We start from the raw sequence: 19148 nt of genomic DNA on the forward strand, positions 1-19148 counted from the left end.
CCTATTCAACCAAGTATACTTGGGAGCTAAGCATCACTTCTTTGTTTCAACCCAATTGCATTAGAAACGAGCTTAGGACATCAGGAACCTTAGTACACGTTGGAAAATCAATGGAGCCTTCGACCTTTCCCTATGCATGGATCACACGTGCCGCGCATGCCGAGCTTCTGGTATGTGCCCCCCACCCCCCGCGATAAATGAGAGACTTTTGACACTTACACTTACCATATCATTGTCCGGGACACTCTAGCCTCACGTTCCGAGCTTAAACTTAAACCAACAAGCAAACCATAAAAGGATCCCTCTACGGTCCGATCCGATCCTAGTACCCGAGCGTATATATGGATACCTCCGTATTTATTACATCAACTACCCATGTAAAGTTCATTTTGACTTTGTTAACTTGAATTGATCCGTCATGAATAACCTAAAGGAGTTTATTATCTTGTGATCTTTTCATTGGCTAGGTCTTTTATATAAATCAAACTATATTTGTGTCAAAAGTTAAGAAAAAATTCTGATTAGTCTTGTTGTCATATTCTCACACCCATTTATAAATCTTATGTTTTCCCATTTTCAATGCTTACTCATATACCATATCCATATTAATTACATTTGGATATAAAAATGTGATGTCATCACTATATTTAACTAGTCTTTTTATTTTCCTTTTATCAAAATACTAAAAAGTTTGATGATCAATATTTTGTTTTTAATATTTTTTTTAAAAAAAAAAGACATTGATGACCAAATTTTTTTAGACAAATTTTATATTATTTAATGTAAAATTAAATTAAAACTTTTAGAATTTTTATTCTTGAAAATAAGGCTCTGTTTGGTAGAGTTTATAGCTTATTTGTAAAATAAGCTACAAGTTCTATTTGGTATAACTTAAAAGTTTAAAATAATATTTTATATTGAAATGCTCTTCCAACTAGCGTTTTAATATTGACTTTTAAATTCTTTTATCATTATTAATTTACAAAAATGACACAAATATCACTGTTTAATTAAAATATTGATATCTAAATATTTTTTTAAATATTCTAAAGCCTCCCAATCATTTAGCGTAGTTTTCATCAAGTTGGAAGCCATAAAAAACCTATTGTTTCTCTGTAATTTTACATTTTCGTTTCAAAGAAGACAATTTCTCTAATCCTCTCTTACGCAATGACGATTAACAAGAGTCAAGGTTAATCACTTTTAGGCTTCCTTTTTAAAAGACCAGTATTCAGTTATGGACAATTATATGTTTCTCTTTGATGAAGAGTCACAAACTCAAATAGTTTGAAAATTTTGATTTGTGATAAGGAGAACACCCAAAGTAATTCTGCAACAAACATTGTATACAAAGAGGTTTTCCAAAATTTGTAAACCTTTATTATAATATTTAATCCTAGTTTCTTTCATACACTTCTACAATGATTTTTCATTTTTTTAAATTTCTTCCTTAATTCATCATATCATAATTGTTGTTGTGTATCACACGGGTAAACACTAGTTTAATATAAAAGGAAAGTAGTTCTCTATTTAAATATCTAATAAATGGATAAGATTAAAACAAATAGATAATATGAAACAATATATTAAAACATTTCATCCCTAATCTATTTCATAACATATTTTAAAATACACAAAAATTAAATCCAAACATTACTACTTTATTATGAGATGCTAAATCAGACTAACCTCATCCCAAAAATTGAATGTCTTGCTAAATGATGTGGCAAGAGAGAAATTTTTTTTTTCAGCCTACGTGGATAGCAATGGGAGAGAAATTGCTAACTTAGCAAGTGGAGAGAGAAGCAATGTGGTAGCTTTTTCTGATAATCATTTCACCTTTTCCTTTTTTGTAATTTTTATTATTTCTTTTAATATTATTTTATTATTATATTTATAGTATAATATGAAAGTGGATTCATTTTTTAGAATAAGAGAGATTTGCAGAGATGTAGAATAAATATTGGAGAATTTGCAAATTTGATGATGTTGAAATATGACTCATTTTAAAAAGTGAGAGATATTTGCAGGGATAAGGATAGCCTCATAAATGTGAAATATATATATATATATATATATATATATATATATATGGGTCATAATCAGGTGTGGGCCGTCCCTTAACGTGCGGTCAGTGCGGCCGCACCACTATGTATACAAATATACACCACTCAATGTTACGCACCACACAAATATACATCATTAGGTACGCATCACCAAAAAATACACCATTAGGTATGCAAATATACACCACACAGTGTTAGCAAATACATCATTAGGGGCAGGGGAGTTATGGTGCATTATTTTTGGGTGTGTGGTGTTAGCAAATACCACATTTGAACATACATATATATGTATATACATATATATGTATATATACATGTATACATATATGTATATATACATATATATGTATGTATATATACATATATATGTATGTCATGTATACATATATGTATATATACATATATATACGTTATATACATGTATATATGTATATACATATATGTACATATATGTATATACATATATACATGTATATAACGTATATACATACATATATATGTATATATACATATATGTATACATGTATATATACATATATATGTATATATACATATATATGTATGTTCAAATGTGGTATTTGCTAACACCACACACCCAAAAATAATGCACCATAACTCCCCATATACATATATGTATATATACATATATATGTATGTATATACGTTATATACATATATATGTATATATACATATATATGTATATATACATATATGTATATACATATATACATGTATATAACGTATATATATGTACATATATGTATATACATATATACATGTATATAACGTATATACATACATATATATGTATATATACATATATGTATATACACATATATGTATATACATATATACATGTATATACATATATGTATACATATATATGTATATACATATATATGTATATACATATATGTGTATATACATATATGTATATATACATACATACATATATATGTATATATACATATATGTATATACATATATATGTATATACATATATGTATATATACATATATGTATATATACATATATATGTATGTATGTATATACATATATGTATATATATACGTATACGTATATATGTATATATACATATATACGTATATATATGTGATGGAATAATTAGGACCGGGTGCGGAGCAAGAGCCGGGCAAGAAGGAACCGGGGCAAGTACGACCCGGAGGCGGCCACGTGGCGGGCTAGCCACGGTCAGCCGCGGCCGAGCGTGGCTCGCGGCACGCTCAGCCCGGCTGAGCGTCCGCGGCACGCTCAGCGTGGCTCGCGGCACGCTCAGCCCAGCTGAGCGTCATCGGCACGCTCAGCCCAGCTGAGCGTCATCGGCACGCTCAGCCCAGCTGAGCGTCCGCAACGCTCAGCCCAGCTGAGCGTCCGCAACGCTCAGCCCAGCTGAGCGTCCGCGGCACGCTCAGCCTCGCTGAGCGTCCGCAACGCGCTCAGCCATGCTGAGCGTGATCTGCGGCGCCTTACATTTATTGTGTCACGAGAAAAGAAAAAACGAACTGAAAGGAGGGCGGACCGCCTTACATTTTTAACGTTACTGGAAGTACTTAACTAAATGTTCTGAATTCCAGACCCTTTCTACTTCTTTGCCCTTCGGCGTCCTCAGCTTGTAACTGCCGGGGCGGACCACGGCTGAAACTATGTAAGGTCCTTCCCAGCGCTTGGCTAACTTGCCACCGTCTAGGGGCTTGCTGGCTTCGCGGCGCCTTAGCACGTAATCGCCGACTTGGAAGTATCGGGGCTGTGCTCTTTTGTCATGGTATGCCTTAGCCTGTCTTTGGTAGTTTTCCGCGCGCACCATGGCTGCTTCGCGTTTCTCGTCTATCAGGTGGAGGTCAGCCCGGTGGTGCTCCTCGTTGCGTTCGGGATCGTATTCCTCACTTCGTCGCGTCGGAATGATAGCCTCTGCCGAAGCTCTAGCTTCGAATCCGTAGCACAGCGCGAATGGGGTCTCGCCTGTTGCTTTTCGTGGCGTGGTGCGATACGCCCAAAGGACCGCCTCTAGGTTCTCGACCCACGCTCCTCCCGCCGCCTCCAGGGTCTTCTTCAACCCGTCTACTATCGTGCGGTTGGCATTCTCCACCTGGCCGTTCGCTTGGGGGTAGGCCACGGAGACTTGGGTGTGGGTGATGCGCCACTCCTGGCAGAACAACTTGAACTCCTTTCCCTCGAACTGGCGACCGTTATCGGAAATGATTTGCATTGGCACCCCGAAACGGCATAGTATGTTGGAGTATATGAACTCTTTGCACCGGACGCTGGTAATGCTTGCTAGGGGTTCGGCCTCCACCCACTTCGTGAAATAATCCACCGCGACGATGACATATTTTCGCTTGCCCGAGCCCATGGGCAGGGCTCCTACAATATCGATGCCCCACCTTGAGAATGGTATGACAGAGCTAATCGGAGTGTAGTTGGTGGCGGGTCGGCCCGGGCCGGTCTGGAATTGTTGGCAAGTCGGGCAGCTCCGTGCGTAATCCGCACATTCCTTCGCCATCCCCGGCCAGAAGTAGCCTTGAAGTATGGCTCTCCGAGCCATGGTATAAGCTCCCTGATGGGCTGCGCAAGTTCCTTCGTGAATCTCCTCGATGAGAGCCCGGGCTTCATCTGGGTATAAACACCTTAGCAACGCCCCGTTATAGGACCTCTTGTATAGGATGTCCCCGATAAGCTCGTATGTCGGGGCGCGTCTCTTGGCTGCCTTAGCGTCGACCTCATCCGGGGGTAGGGTGCCCGTCCTCTTGTACTGCACGAGATGGTCCAACCAACAGGGCGGACGGCTTTGCACGGGCATGACCGGATATGCCTCCAAGCTGGACTTATGGAGGTCCTCTATCCTTGCAATTTTCGAGATGTATTCTGGGGTGGCCTGGCTGAGCTTGGAGAGCGTATCAGCTTCTGCGTTTTGCTCTCTTGGTATTTGCAAAATTTCGTGTTGGGCGATCTGCCCCAAGACTCGGAGCACCACGTCGCGGTACCGGATCATCCTCTCCTCGTTCGCTTCGAACTCGCCGGACACTTGGCCGACCACGAGCCTGGAGTCGCACCGAATTTTCAGCTTTTCGACCTTCATGCTCACTGCGAGTTGGAGTCCGCACAGCAGCGCCTCATACTCGGCTTCGTTGTTTGATAATTTAAAATGGAAACGGAGGGCGTAATACGCCCGGAAGCCTTCCGGGGTTACCAAGACGACCCCTCCTCCACATGCCTTGCTACTCGAGGACCCGTCAGTTGATAGGGTCCACCACTCTTCCTCCGCGTTCCTTGCCTGCTCTGTGGCGTCGCGGGCAGTGCACTCGACTATGAAGTCTGCGAGGGCCTGCCCCTTGATGGTTGGTCTAGGCTTGAAATGGATGTCAAATTGGCTGAGCCTCATAGACCACTTCACGAGTCGGCTTGCCGACCCTGCGCGCCTTAGCACCGCCTCCAGCGGTAGGTTCGTGAGTACGTGCACTGGGTGAGCCTGAAAATAATGGTTTAACTTTTTTGCTGTGGCGTCGACAGCGAATATGGCCTTCTCTGTTGGAGAGTATCGGAGCTCTGCCCCCCGTAGGGCCCTGCTCACGTAATACACGGGTCTTTGTACTCCCGCATCATCCCGGACCAGCACGGAACTGATCGCGGCTTGCGAGATACCCAAGTACAAATATAAGACTTCCCCTTTCTCTGGCTTAGCCAGGGGAGGCAAGGACATCAAGTAGGCCTTGAGGTCGTCGAAGGCCTTCTGACACTCGGCCGACCACTCAAAACCGCTACTCTTCTTGAGAACCCCGAAGAAAGGTAAGGACTTCTCGGCCGACCTCGAAAGGAAGCGTCCGAGGGCGGCCAAGCGACCATTGAGGCGCTGGACCTCGCGGAGGGACCTCGGGGGCTCCATCTCCAGTATGGCCTTCACCTTGTCGGGGTTGGGCTCTATGCCCCTCTTGGAGACCATGTACCCCAAGAACTTCCCCCCATGTACCCCGAAGGTGCACTTTTTGGGGTTTAGGCGTAAATCGAACTGGCGCATAATTGAAAATACCTCTGTTAAGTCCTCCGTGTGGAGGTCGGTCTCCGAGCTCTTCACTATCATGTCGTCGACGTAGGCTTGTAGGTTCCGGCCGAGCACCTTTTTAAAGACTTTGGCGACCATTCTCGTGTATGTGGCCCCGGAGTTCTTGAGCCCGAAGGCCATCACCCGATAGCAAAAAACACCTTCAGGAGTGGTGAAAGCCGTTTTTTCCTCGTCCAAAACACCTTCAGGAGTGGTGAAAGCCGTTTTTTCCTCGTCCTCCTCGTGCATAAAAATCTGGTGATAGCCGCGAAATGCGTCGAGAAAACTCATGAACGCGCAGCCTGCTGTCTCGTCCACCAGCTGGTCGATGTTCGGGAGCGGGAACGGGTCCATTGGGCATGCCTTGTTGAGGTCCGTGTAGTCCACGCACATCCTCCACGTCGGCGGTTTGGGTGCGAGGACCACATTCGCAAGCCACCCAGGGTATAAGACCTCCCTGACGTGCCCGATCTCCAAGAGGGTGTTAACCTCCTTTTTCACAAATTCCCGTCTCTCCGCCGAGAGGTACCTTTTCTTCTGTTGTACCGGCTTAATCGTTGGGTCGACCGCCAGCTTGTGTGTGATCACTTCCCTACTGAGTCCCGGCATGTCCTCCGGGCCCCAGGCGAACACGTCCTTGAAGCGGCGGATGACTTCTATGATCCGGCCCCGTAGCTCGGCCGGCAGTCCCGTTCCGACTTTCACGACCCTTTCAGGCCGTCCGAGGTCTAACACTACATCCTCCGTCTCTACTATGGGTTCGGCACGGGGCCGATTTTCCTCGCCTTGTAGTGCCTTCTCGGCGATGGTGTGGACCTGGAGGTCCCTACTACCGATTTGGCGACACGCTTTCAGGTAACAGCTCCGGCTGACCTTCTGATCTCCTCTCGCTGTCCCGACCCCGGTGGGGGTGGGGAACTTCAGGCACAGGTGCTCCATAGATATGACACACCGGAGGTCCTCCAAGGCTGGGCGGCCAAGGATGATGTTGTGCGCGCCCCCGAGTCTCACAACCACGAACTCAACCTCCCACCTTTTGGCGTGTGGTAGGTCGCCTATTTCCACTTCCAGGTTGATGGAGCCTTCTGCCTCGATGGAATCCCCCGTGAACCCCGCCAACGGGGTCCGCACCGGCATCAACTGCTTCCTCGACAAGCCCAGCTTGGCGAATGTGTCATGGTACATGACATTCACCGAACTCCCCGTGTCCACCAGCACTCGGTGCACGATAATGTTGTTAATGTCAAGCCTGATTACCACTGCGTCGCGGTGTGGTAGGGGGCCCTCCGGGAGGTCATCGTCCGTGAACACAATGGGATCCCTCCTCGGCTTCTTTTCGTGTGGCTGACGGACGACTTCCCCTACGTAAAGGCTTCGAGCCCATTTCTTCCTCTCCGATTGCGTGTCTCCCCCTTCCGGCCCCCCAAATATGACATGGATTTGCTTCTTCTGGGGGGGGTGGGAGTCATCCGATTCCTTCTCCTCTTCCTCCGCGGGTTGGTCGAGTTCCCTTTTGCGGGACCCGGGAGCGGGTGGCCCGGAACCACCCTTCTTTTTCCAAACGTTGCCTGGGCCTTGAGCTTTGCCCTGGCTGGGTCGTTTTACGTATTGGCCAAGGTAGCCCTTTTGAATGAGTTCCTCGATCTGGCGTTTGAGGACCATGCATTCCTCCGTGTCGTGCCCTATCTGCCTGTGGAACCGACAGTATTTGTTGGGGTCGGCGTTGGGCGAGATCTTCAAACACTCAGCCGGGTACGACACGATACCCATGACCTCGGCATGCTCTAGGATGGCGGCCAGCGGGTGTGTCAGGGGCGTGAGGCAACGCAGTGGGGCCAACCGTGGGCCTTGGCGCGGGGGCCTCGGAGCACGGCGGTCCTCCTGGGGGGCCTTGTCTCGACGCCCCCTCTCCTCTTCCTTCTTCTTCCGCTCGGCCTCCTCCGCCTCCGCGAACCTCGTTGCTCGGTCCAGCAATGCCGCATAAGTCTTTGGCGGATTCTGGACGAGGTCACGATGAAAAGGTCCTGACCTGACATTGCTAGTGAAGATTGGCACGGCCGCGTTCTCGTCGAAGTTGTCAACTGACCTCGCCTCCTTCTTCCACTTAGCTAGGTAGTCGGTCAGGCTCTCTGTGCTCCCTTGTTCCAACTTGCACATGGTCGCGAATTGTTTCTTCTTTGGGATATTGCCTGCAAAGTGTGACAGAAATCGCCCCGAGAAGTCGGCAAAGGATGAAATAGACCCCTCGGGTAGGGTCGTGAACCAATCCTGAGCCTGGCCGTCCAGGGTCGCGAAGAAGCCTCGGCACATAACGGCGTCGCTGGCGTCCATCATCATGATGGCCGCCCGGTACCTGTTGATGTGAGCCCGAGGGTCGGACGACCCTGAATAAAGTTTTATGGTCGGCCAGCGCAAATCTCGTGGCAGGGGCTGGGCCATGATGTCCTCCGTGAAGGGTGAGGTTAGTGCCTCCTGCGGCACCGGTGCTCCTTCCCCTATCTCCAATCTTCTTTGGAGCTCGTCCAATCGTCTGCGCAACTGTTCCATTTCGTTGTGAGGAGATCCCGAGGGTCGGCCTCGAGTTTCACCAGATCGCTCTATCCGCGAGGCCTGCTCATGCCGGGACGCGGCGCGGGGCTCAGCGCTCGGGGCTCGACGCAACGCCGATCCCTCGACGGGCACCTCGTGGTGAGGCCCAAAGTCGAGGCGTTCACGAACCGGGACCCGCGTGCCCAACCGCCCGAGCGCGGACTTGGTAGCTCGAACCGGCCGGGCTCCGCCCGTCTCACGTTGCGTGGGTCGTCCTCTAGGGGCCTCGTCCCCTCCCCTTCTTGCCGAAGGTCGTGGGGAGTTGACCTCCGCATCCATGCGAGGTTCGGGGGTTGGAGGATGGCGGGTGCTCGGAGCTCCCACCCGTCGTGACGGACCGGGTGGTGGGGCCGCCAAGCTCCCCTGAAGTCCATCCAAGATCTGTGTCAGCACCGTTGTGGCTTGCCGAAGTGCGACCATCCCCTCCTGAAAGCCCGGAGCTGGGGGTAGAGGAGGTGGAGCCGGTCCGCCCTGACGGTGACTGTTGATTACGTCCCTGAGGTCGCCGGTCGTCCTCACAGGCATGGTTTGGCGACTCGCCGTCCCGTTAGGAGTGCCGGCACGGGGCGGGGCGCGGTTACCACGTGAACCGTGGGAATTGCCGGAGTTGGATCCAGACCTTGCCATAGCCAGTGGGAAAGAAATAGCACGCTCGAGCTGTCACGTCGAGCTCTCAATGAAAGCACCAATGATGGATTTTAATAACCCGGGTGGTCCGAATTACAAAACCCGATTAAATAAATGGGGGTATGACAAGCTAATGAATCGTAAGTATACCGCGGGGGTAAAATATATATTGAATTGTATAACGCTATTACAAAGGTAAGCAATGTAATAACAAGACAAGTGTGTTGAAAAGTAAGTGAGTATGTCCTGATCAGACAACCAACGAGCTTTTATATCAGCCCTAGGCGTAACTGATCCGGAAAAGACGCAGGGAAGCGCGCCTAACGCCCGGGCCGTAACCGCCGCCGCGAGACTCGGGCAACGTGCGGACCGCCGAGCCCGGACGCTCAGCCGGGCTGAGCGTGCTGCGGGCTGAGCGTGCCGCAGATCACGCTCAGCATGGCTGAGCGCGTTGCGGACGCTCAGCGAGGCTGAGCGTGCCGCGGACGCTCAGCTGGGCTGAGCGTGCCGAAGACGCTCAAAACTTTGGTGCTCCGTGCACAAACATGTAGTCCAAACTACACCCGTCACACTCCGAGTGTTGTGGTTTGGCTCAACGTGTACTTGTTCTCTACTTTCTTATGCTTACAAATACTTGCGGCTAAGAAAGTGGGGGATTCATGATGGAATAATATACAATCGTCATGAATTCCTAGGTGCTTCGTGCACCTAATCAAAACTCTTATTATGATCTTCGATGCTCCGAGCGGGGAAGGTCAGAACCTTGGTGCTCCGTGCACAAGCGTGTAGTCTCGACTGCACCCGTCATTAAGGATGCACTCCGAGTGCTTTGTTCTACTTTCTTATGCCGACAAATACTTGCGGCTAAGAAAGTGAGGGACTTCTGATGGAATAATATGTCTTACCATTATTATTATTAATATTATTATTTTTAATAGTAATGGTATTAGTCAAAGCAAGAAGAAGTCCAGCAAGAAAGTAGGAAATGCTACGGGAAGTTGCAACTGCAAAGGAAAGACATTATTTAAAGGCTCAGGAAGAACAAGCAAAGGGCTCAGACTCATTCTCTCTTCTAAATAATCCTTCCCTTCCCTACCTTTTCATTCTTCTATTCCATGGCCATGGCTGCCCTTGTACATGTACTCCACCCAAACATAGTGAATTCCGGCTTGGCTTAGCCCAAAAAGGCTCGTGGTTTTCACCGTTTTGGTTTCCACGTTAAATATCTTTGTGTTAATGTTATTGATTCTCTGCAATCACCTCATTATCATTTTCCCTTTATTAACTGTCTTTTTATTGGGTTTAATGATTCGGGATACCCCGGGTAATTAAATCCATCAATGGTGCTCTTGTTGAGAGCTGATTAAACACTCAAGTTTAATTTGCTCTCCCTCTCGTATTTCTCACAACAATGAAATATATTATTCATCTTTTCCATCTTTACAATATTCATCTTTATATTAGCTTTTTCCTGTCGCGAAATATAATCCAGCGACCCTTCATCAGCAACATAAAGATCTTCCAACTCGGTTTCAGTTTTCCAGTTTGAGCTCCGAAGCTGTAAGGCGATGCCATGCGCGTATCCGATGGCACTTGTCTACCATTGTGGGGGTGTTCCAGCTCCGGCGTATTGGCTGCGTTTGGGTTCGACAAAGAGGTGATGTCCGGTGTTTGGCGCCCTACAGAGTCGATGCTCGCATCTTGGTGGTCGATTGCTGTCTTCGCTAATGTTTCTGCCAGTTTCGTGTGGTTGGCTGTGCAAGGGAGTGTCATCGGCCGGCCATGCATCATGCATGAGCAAGATGGATGTGGGTGGTTTGCTTTATCCGCCCCGCACGCTGGCGTTTCTTTTCCGGCAAGGAGAAGATGGAAGTTCGCCGGCCGTAGAGGGCCCTGCGCTGTTTGGTCGGAGAACTTCCGTAGAGGTCCTCTGGTGTTTGGCCTATTAGCTTCTCATCCATATATTATGAATAGATAAGTATTATTATTATTATTATTATTATTATTATTATTATTATTATTATTATTTCTTTTATGTCATTTAGTTTTCCAACTATTTAATGTGGCCAACTTTTTATTTATTCAAGTAACTGTATAATGTGGCAAGCTACATGCTGCCACTTACATAATATGGTATGGTAAGCCCCGTGCTACCAACTATATCGCAAGGCAAGCCCAGTGCTGCCATCTAAACTATATGGTAAGCTCCGCGCTACCTCCTACAACAATGGTTACACTGAATAAATATGCGGTTGGCCACAATAAAAGAAGATTGGAATTTTTGAACATATCTTCAATTTTAATTTCATATTTAAATCAATAGTAATGGCATGTCCCGTTAATCAAATATTATTTGGCATGCAGGAAATGACCGTTGTGAATTCCTAGATGCTCTGCGCATCTAACCGTAACTCTTATTATGATCTTCAATGCTCCGAGCAGCAAAGGTCAAAACTTTGGTGCTCCGTGCACAAACATGTAGTCCAAACTACACCCGTCACACTCCGAGTGTTGTGGTTTGGCTCAACGTGTACTTGTTCTCTACTTTCTTATGCTTACAAATACTTGCGGCTAAGAAAGTGGGGGATTCATGATGGAATAATATACAATCGTCATGAATTCCTAGGTGCTTCGTGCACCTAATCAAAACTCTTATTATGATCTTCGATGCTCCGAGCGGGGAAGGTCAGAACCTTGGTGCTCCGTGCACAAGCGTGTAGTCTCGACTGCACCCGTCATTAAGGATGCACTCCAAGTGCTTTGTTCTACTTTCTTATGCCGACAAATACTTGCGGCTAAGAAAGTGGGGGACTTCTGATGGAATAATATGTCTTACCATTATTATTATTAATATTATTATTTTTAATAGTAATGGTATTAGTCAAAGCAAGGAGAAGTCCAGCAAGAAAGTAGGAAATGCTACGGGAAGTTGCAACTGCAAAGGAAAGACATTATTTAAAGGCTCAGGAAGAACAAGCAAAGGGCTCAGACTCATTCTCTCTTCTAAATAATCCTTCCCTTCCCTACCTTTTCATTCTTCTATTCCATGGCCATGGCTGCCCTTGTACATGTACTCCACCCAAACATAGTGAATTTCGGCTTGGCTTAGCCCAAAAAGGCTCATGGTTTTCACCGTTTTGGTTTCCACGTTAAATATCTTTGTGTTAATGTTATTGATTCTCTGCAATCACCTCATTATCATTTTCCCTTTATTAACTGTCTTTTTATTGGGTTTAATGATTCGGGATACCCCGGGTAATTAAATCCATCAATATGTATATATACATATATGTACATATACGTATATATGTATATATACGTATATATGTACATATACGTATATGTACATATACGTATATGTACATATATGTATATGTTACGTATATGTATACGTATACGTAACATATACGTATATACATATACATATATGTATACGTATATGTGTACATATACGTATATGTATACATATATATACGTATATATGTATATATACATATATGTATATATATGTATATACGTATATATATGTATATATATATGTATATGTATTAAGTTGAATTTTTTGAGAGATTCTTATTTATTTTATAGTAATTATAAATGGGAGATACTCATCAAGAAAAGAGTAAAGGTAAACATAAAGTTATTGGAAATGATGCATTATAGGCACCTGAGGAGAGTAACCAGTTGTTAAAACTCATGGTTGATGCCATAAAAAATGAATATTTTACTTCGTACTTTTTTTTTGATGGAAAATTTGTACTTTTTCATTCTAGAGCATCCTTATCAATGGAGTTTTTTCTTAGTCTTTTAGAAGTTTTTGTAAGTGTGATTAGGAAAGAGAAAAGAGTAGAGGAGAAAAAAAAAAGCAAATCAACTTAAAAGAAAAAAATAATAATAAATTCAAGCATTGTCAGGCACGCCTGAGGCTGGGCGCGTGCAGTGGGTGCCTTTGTTGTCACTCACGCTATCAGTTTTTCTTGTTTCAATTTTTTCTCTCTCCTAATATTACTGTACTATAAACCCATATTTGCAGATGATCTGATTTCCTCTCTCTCTTGCTTTCTCTTACATCTACATCATCAAGCATTGTACTATAAACCCCCCAATAAACCATTGATATGGTTGCCCTAAACATTTTGATAATTATATTACTTAACATTAGTTGTCTCATTCGTTCAAGAAATATTTTAATTTTATTGGTTATATTTAGTAAAAATTGATTATATTTTCTTTATGAATAATATACTCTATTTTTGTGACATCAATATTTATTTTTATTTTTTTTTATTTTTATGTTTTTACAATGCACTAATTTATTTATGATTTATAAAAATATATTTTTGTAAGAAAATTATAAATAATATATTAATAGAAGTTTGGAATTTTGTGAGGGTGTATTCAATTTAGAGTTTTAATGACTTTTGTAGACTTTTTAATATGAAAAAGTTTTTAAAAGTCTATAAATGTTTGTCCTATAGATATTTATAAACTCTTACAAAGTTTTTAAAAGTTTAAAAGATTTTAGGAAAGTCTACAAAAACTCTACAAAAGTTAATTTAAATCATATCCATTACTTTAAAAGTCTTTGAAAGTCTTTAAAAGTTTTGATTGAATACACCCCTAAGAAAGGTTGTCGAAACATTTGGATGGCTAGACCATCAAAGAAATTAGTTATTGTTGGAAAATTCTAACTATTGGGTCGTTAAAAAATTCATATGGGTCGTAAAAAAATTCATATATATATAAACTTTGATACCAATATAATCGTAATAGTCAAACACTTACTACTATACCAAAAGTTATAACTAATAGCAAAAAATAATTTCTTTCATTATATCTGCGTAGTGGTCCTCTATACCGCCACCCAAAAAATTAAAAAAAAATTCTAATAAGTAATAAGAAATTGACAATTTTCTAGAATTGATAATTTTCTTTAATTAATTCATAATAAAATTGGTTAATCCATGACAACTAGCAAATGAATTCAAGTCATATAAATTGATACCTTATTATATTTATTTAAAAGCAATGTTTTTTACAATATTACTTTTTATACCAAATTAATCTTATATTATCAAATATGAATTGTTTTACACGTTATTACCCTTCAAATTTAATGACATATCCCAAAAAAAAATCTAATTTCTTATAAATTATTTATATAAAATAATTTCAAATATTACATCTAAAAAATGTGATACAGAACTATATATAGTAAACCCCCTGTCACTATCTAGAGGTGCACTGAATAAATCACACTCTTCTATAATAATATATAAACCATACAAGAGGTGTAAATTATGGTAAGAAGGCTTGGTGCGACAAATTTAACTTAAAATGGTATTAACAATAATAATCAAACTCGTAATCTTCGTATATAATAATTATATTCCACCTAGCTATTTGATCTAATCATTCGAAGTCACACCTTGTATATATTAAATAAGTTGATGAAGGTTGTCATATTAATAGATGATTGTGTATGGTATCTTTGCCAGAGAAAGTTATCTGGATTTTGCCACCCAAAAGCACAATATCCCATAGCCGATAGCCCCACTACAATTATAAGTTGCATGTGCTACTTGATTTTCATGATCCTCAATTCAGCTGTTTGCAACAAGTTGAAGGGACTCCCATGTGATTAATTAGTTCAATACATGCATCAACTTCAACTTTATCATAATTCAAACTCCTACTCCATTTAACTTTGATCTTTATAACAGAATTTTAAAAAATAGGGTTTTTTTTTTTTTGTCTTTATATATACATGAAATAATAATTTCAGTCTTTCAATTGTTAACATGAGTGTTTTAATCCTTTAATTTTGTATATATGAGGTGTTGATTTTTTTCACTATATGAATTTTATTGGTTTTGACTTCTTGACATGTTAACGGACACTTTGATGATTTAAAATTATAAATTACAATTTTGTTCCTATAATGGAGATTTCATCATTTTAGCTCTTTGGCCCCGTGGAACTTTGGTCCTTAATCTTTGTCAAAATTGTTGTGACCTTTGTGTTTTATTGGTTTTATTAGGGATGACCCATCATAAATTCAAAAATAGAATTTAAATAAATAAAATGAAAAAAAATGAAATTTTAATGTGAAAATTAAAATGGTAAAAATCACAAGACTTTTTAGGCGATACCAAACCAAATCCACTATAATTTGGGGTGTTTTTACATGTATAAATAGAAAGAGCTTGAACTAGCAACATTTTAGTAGGATATTTGAGACTTGATGAGAGCATTTGAGAGCTTATCTTCTTCTTTCAAAAAGTTGAATCCCCAATCCTAAGGGTCCGACAAAACATAACACAGAGGCTAGACCTTACTCACTGCACACAAGAAGTCCCACATTGTGGCTGGTGAGATTCGATCACTGGTCTCTTTTGTCAAACTTCACTCTTGTGATCAGTTGAGCTGCCCATGTTGGCCATTTGAGAGATTATCTTTGAGCTAGAGGATGAAGAGGTTGTGGTGACTCTCCTTTCTTCTTAGTTGCATGGCCTTTTGTAGTGAAAATAAAGGTGGTGTATATTCATGGTAATTGTGCAATAACGATGAAATGGTGACCCTGATTAGTGAGATAATGACCCTCAATTGTAAGGGAATCGCCATTATGGAGATTTAAAGCTTTCGTTTAATTTGTAATAATTAGCCAAATGCCTTTCGAACCCTCAGCCAAGTTAATTCTATGTGTTGGATGGCTAATGGCCCTGTTTGGTAAATAATCAGCCTATCAGTCAATTTTGACTTATTTAACCACTATTAGTTGTTTGGTTAATAAGCTTTTTGTAACTCCAAAATGCTAAAATTCAAAAGGCTACTCAAAGCAGCCTTTTCAATTAGCTTTTTGAGAAAAGAAATTATACCAAATAGCTATCAGCTAACAGCCAATTTATCAAACAACTTTCTACAATTAGCTAATATTATCAACTAATCATACATTCTAACCCAAACAGCCAACTCAATCAGCCAACAGCCATTTACCAAATAGGGCCAATATGTCTTTCGAACACTCGTTGTCATTAAGGGTGTGTTTGGTAGCCTGGAAAATGGAAATCATTTTTCGGGCTTTTGGTGTTTGGCAATGCCTGAAAAATGTAGTCAACGGAAAATAATTTTCGTTGACCAAGAAAAGTGAGACCATTTTTTTAGAAAATGACTTCCGGACTTTTTTTCCGGAAGTCATTTTCTAGACTCGGCTTCAACAATTGTTTTGGCCAAAATGGCCACATATGTTACTTTTTAAAAGAAATATTATTATTTTATATATTATTATTTTATATTTTAAAAAATAATTAAAATGTCAAATTATACAATTTAATTCATTTTTCAGAAAATGAACCAAACACACAAACACAATTTTTCAGAATGCAACCAAACACCGGAAATGAAACTGTTTTCCGAAAAATGACTCATTTTCCAAAAAATATTTTCCAGAAGTCATTTTCCTGCTTTCCAAACACACCCTAAGTCGATTTGGGTGTTCGACCTATATATGAGATTTAGACTTCTCATGACAACTGTGAACTAATCTGATCTGTCCATCTAGAATGATAAATGATAAAAAGAAAATAATTGTAAAAGAGTAAGGCCAATTTCATAAAATTACAAACTTTGAAAATTTATAATATTTTTGAAATTGTCATTTTTTTTGCTTTTTTTTTTTTCTAACTATTAGATCGATGGCTATCAATTGTACACACTTCTCATGAGAAGTTTTGATATCATGTGAGTTGATCACTAATTACTAATTTGAGTTGAATATTGTTTGACTATTTACTTGTTTATTATTTATAGTCATTTATGATTTGTATTGAAGATTCTATATTAAATTTAATTTTTTAAAAGTTGTTTCATATTTTTGTGCCTCCAGTGCACATTGTCTTTCAAAACATATTATTGTGTCTTCCAAAGCACATTGTTGAAGTTCGTAGGTTGTGAATTTTTTTTATGAGTCAATTCCTTTTTTGGTCCTAGACTTATAGTGGCATGAACAATTTTAGTCCTTCATAAAAAATTTAGACAATTTATAGACACAATTATCGTGGCGAGGACAATTTTGGTCCTCCGTCTATTATTTCGTTAGATGGCCGTATGAAAAGGGGTAATCGCGTCATTTCATCCTTCTCTCTATTCTATCCCTGCTCCAGGCGCCTCCCCCGCGGGCTTTCTCGCTGTTTGTTACGCTACCTCCGTTGCGTCCCCGGCCGAGAAGCCATCAGCCAAGCCTTTGTCTAGAAATGAGCCGACGAGGAAGATCACCGATGAGTTCACTGGTGCCGGATCGATTGGGCAAGTCTGCCAACTTATTGGAGCCTTCGTGGACGTCAGATTCGATGAGGGATTGCCTCCGATCCTCTCTCGAGGTGCTCGACAACCAAATCAGGGTCGTGCTCGAGGTGGCGCAGCACTTGGGTGAGAACATGGTGAGGACAATTGCTATGGATGGTACTGAAGGGCTTGTTTGTGGTCAACACCCGCTCTCCTATCACTGTGAGTTATCTGAAGCTGTTCCCTCTTTTTGTTATTTCCAAAGGTCGTTGGTTTGTTGTCTGGGTTTGATTTTATTTTTTAAAAAAAAAATAATTTTGACTCTTTAACATAATAAGGATTTGGGTTTACAATGTGAAGACCTTTTACTATTCAAATTGTTTTAGAACTTGAATTCGAATAATTGATCCATTCAAAGATCACATTTCCTTGTCATATAAAAATAATTATTTAAATATGAGAATTTGGTTGTGTTTTGATCAATTTGGGCGTCTGAGTTTTGTCCTATTGTATTGGATTAGGGTAATTTGTCAGATCTTGGAATTGGGTTTTTTTTTCCGACGAGTGCGGCGGTGACGGGGATAATGACTTTGGGAGGGTAGTGTTGTCAAGTGCTTTACAGTTTGATGATTTTATTCCCAACACAGAAACAAAGAAGCCTTGCAGAGAGATTTCGTTTCCCAGTTATGATAAGTCTCTTCTGGAATCCTTCCCTCAAGATGTTCTCAAGATGTTCTGGTGAGTTTAGAACTCAATTTGCATTTTATCTATATGAATATGAATAAGAACTTTCTTTTAATTTGTTTCTTCTGTAACTTGTTGCAGATTAGGATAATTCTTGGGCTTGATCATGATGATTTGAGCAGGTTGTTTCATGTCTCCAAGACCATTCGAGAAGTGGCTGGTAAGCCTCATCAATTCTGGGAAATTAAGAATTTTGATTGATTGTTGCAATGGTACTGACATGGTTCGTGTTTGTTGTTACTTTTCGTTCTTCCAACTAAAGATGAAGAAGAATCTCTGAGCTCTTCACCTGAAAAGCTTGACATTGTTGCTGTCATCATGAAATGGATAATGGATATATTATTGCTGAATTGACAGAAATATCCCTCATTTAGACGGTCAACTAACAGAATAATAGACGGAGGACTAAAATTGTCCCCGTCACGATAACTGTGTCCATAAATTGTCTAATTTTTTTATGGAGGACTAAAATTGTCCATGCCACTATAAGTCTAGGACCAAAAAAGGAATTGACTCTTTTTTTATCTAGGGTTGAGATTCATTTTCATTTGTTACATGCGGCCTTCTTCGCACCGTAACCTAAACCTATATATTGCAAGGCTGATCAGAAATAAAATAAATTTTATTTCCAAAAAGATTGTATTACAAGATGACATAACATTGGTTATTAAGTTAAGGCACCGTCGGTGGTGGGTTCGAGCCTCAATGGAGATACGCATTGTAATAGAGTTAGTAATATTAAAAAAAAAAAAAAAAAAAAAAAAAAAAAAAAAAAAAAAAA

General features: G+C 41.4%; 1 protein-coding gene across 1 annotated transcript; it reads right to left on the reverse strand.

Moving 5' to 3' along the window:
* Nucleotides 1-3625: 3625 nt before the first annotated feature.
* LOC116024201 lies at nt 3626-9340 on the reverse strand. The gene has a single exon (XM_031265102.1). It carries the CDS (start codon nt 9338-9340, stop codon nt 3626-3628), a length of 5715 nt encoding a protein of 1904 aa, XP_031120962.1.
* Between the last annotated feature and the right edge of the window lie 9808 nt (nt 9341-19148).

Source organism: Ipomoea triloba, chromosome 7 (assembly GCF_003576645.1).
Source record: "Ipomoea triloba cultivar NCNSP0323 chromosome 7, ASM357664v1".
Lineage (NCBI taxonomy): Eukaryota > Viridiplantae > Streptophyta > Magnoliopsida > Solanales > Convolvulaceae > Ipomoea > Ipomoea triloba.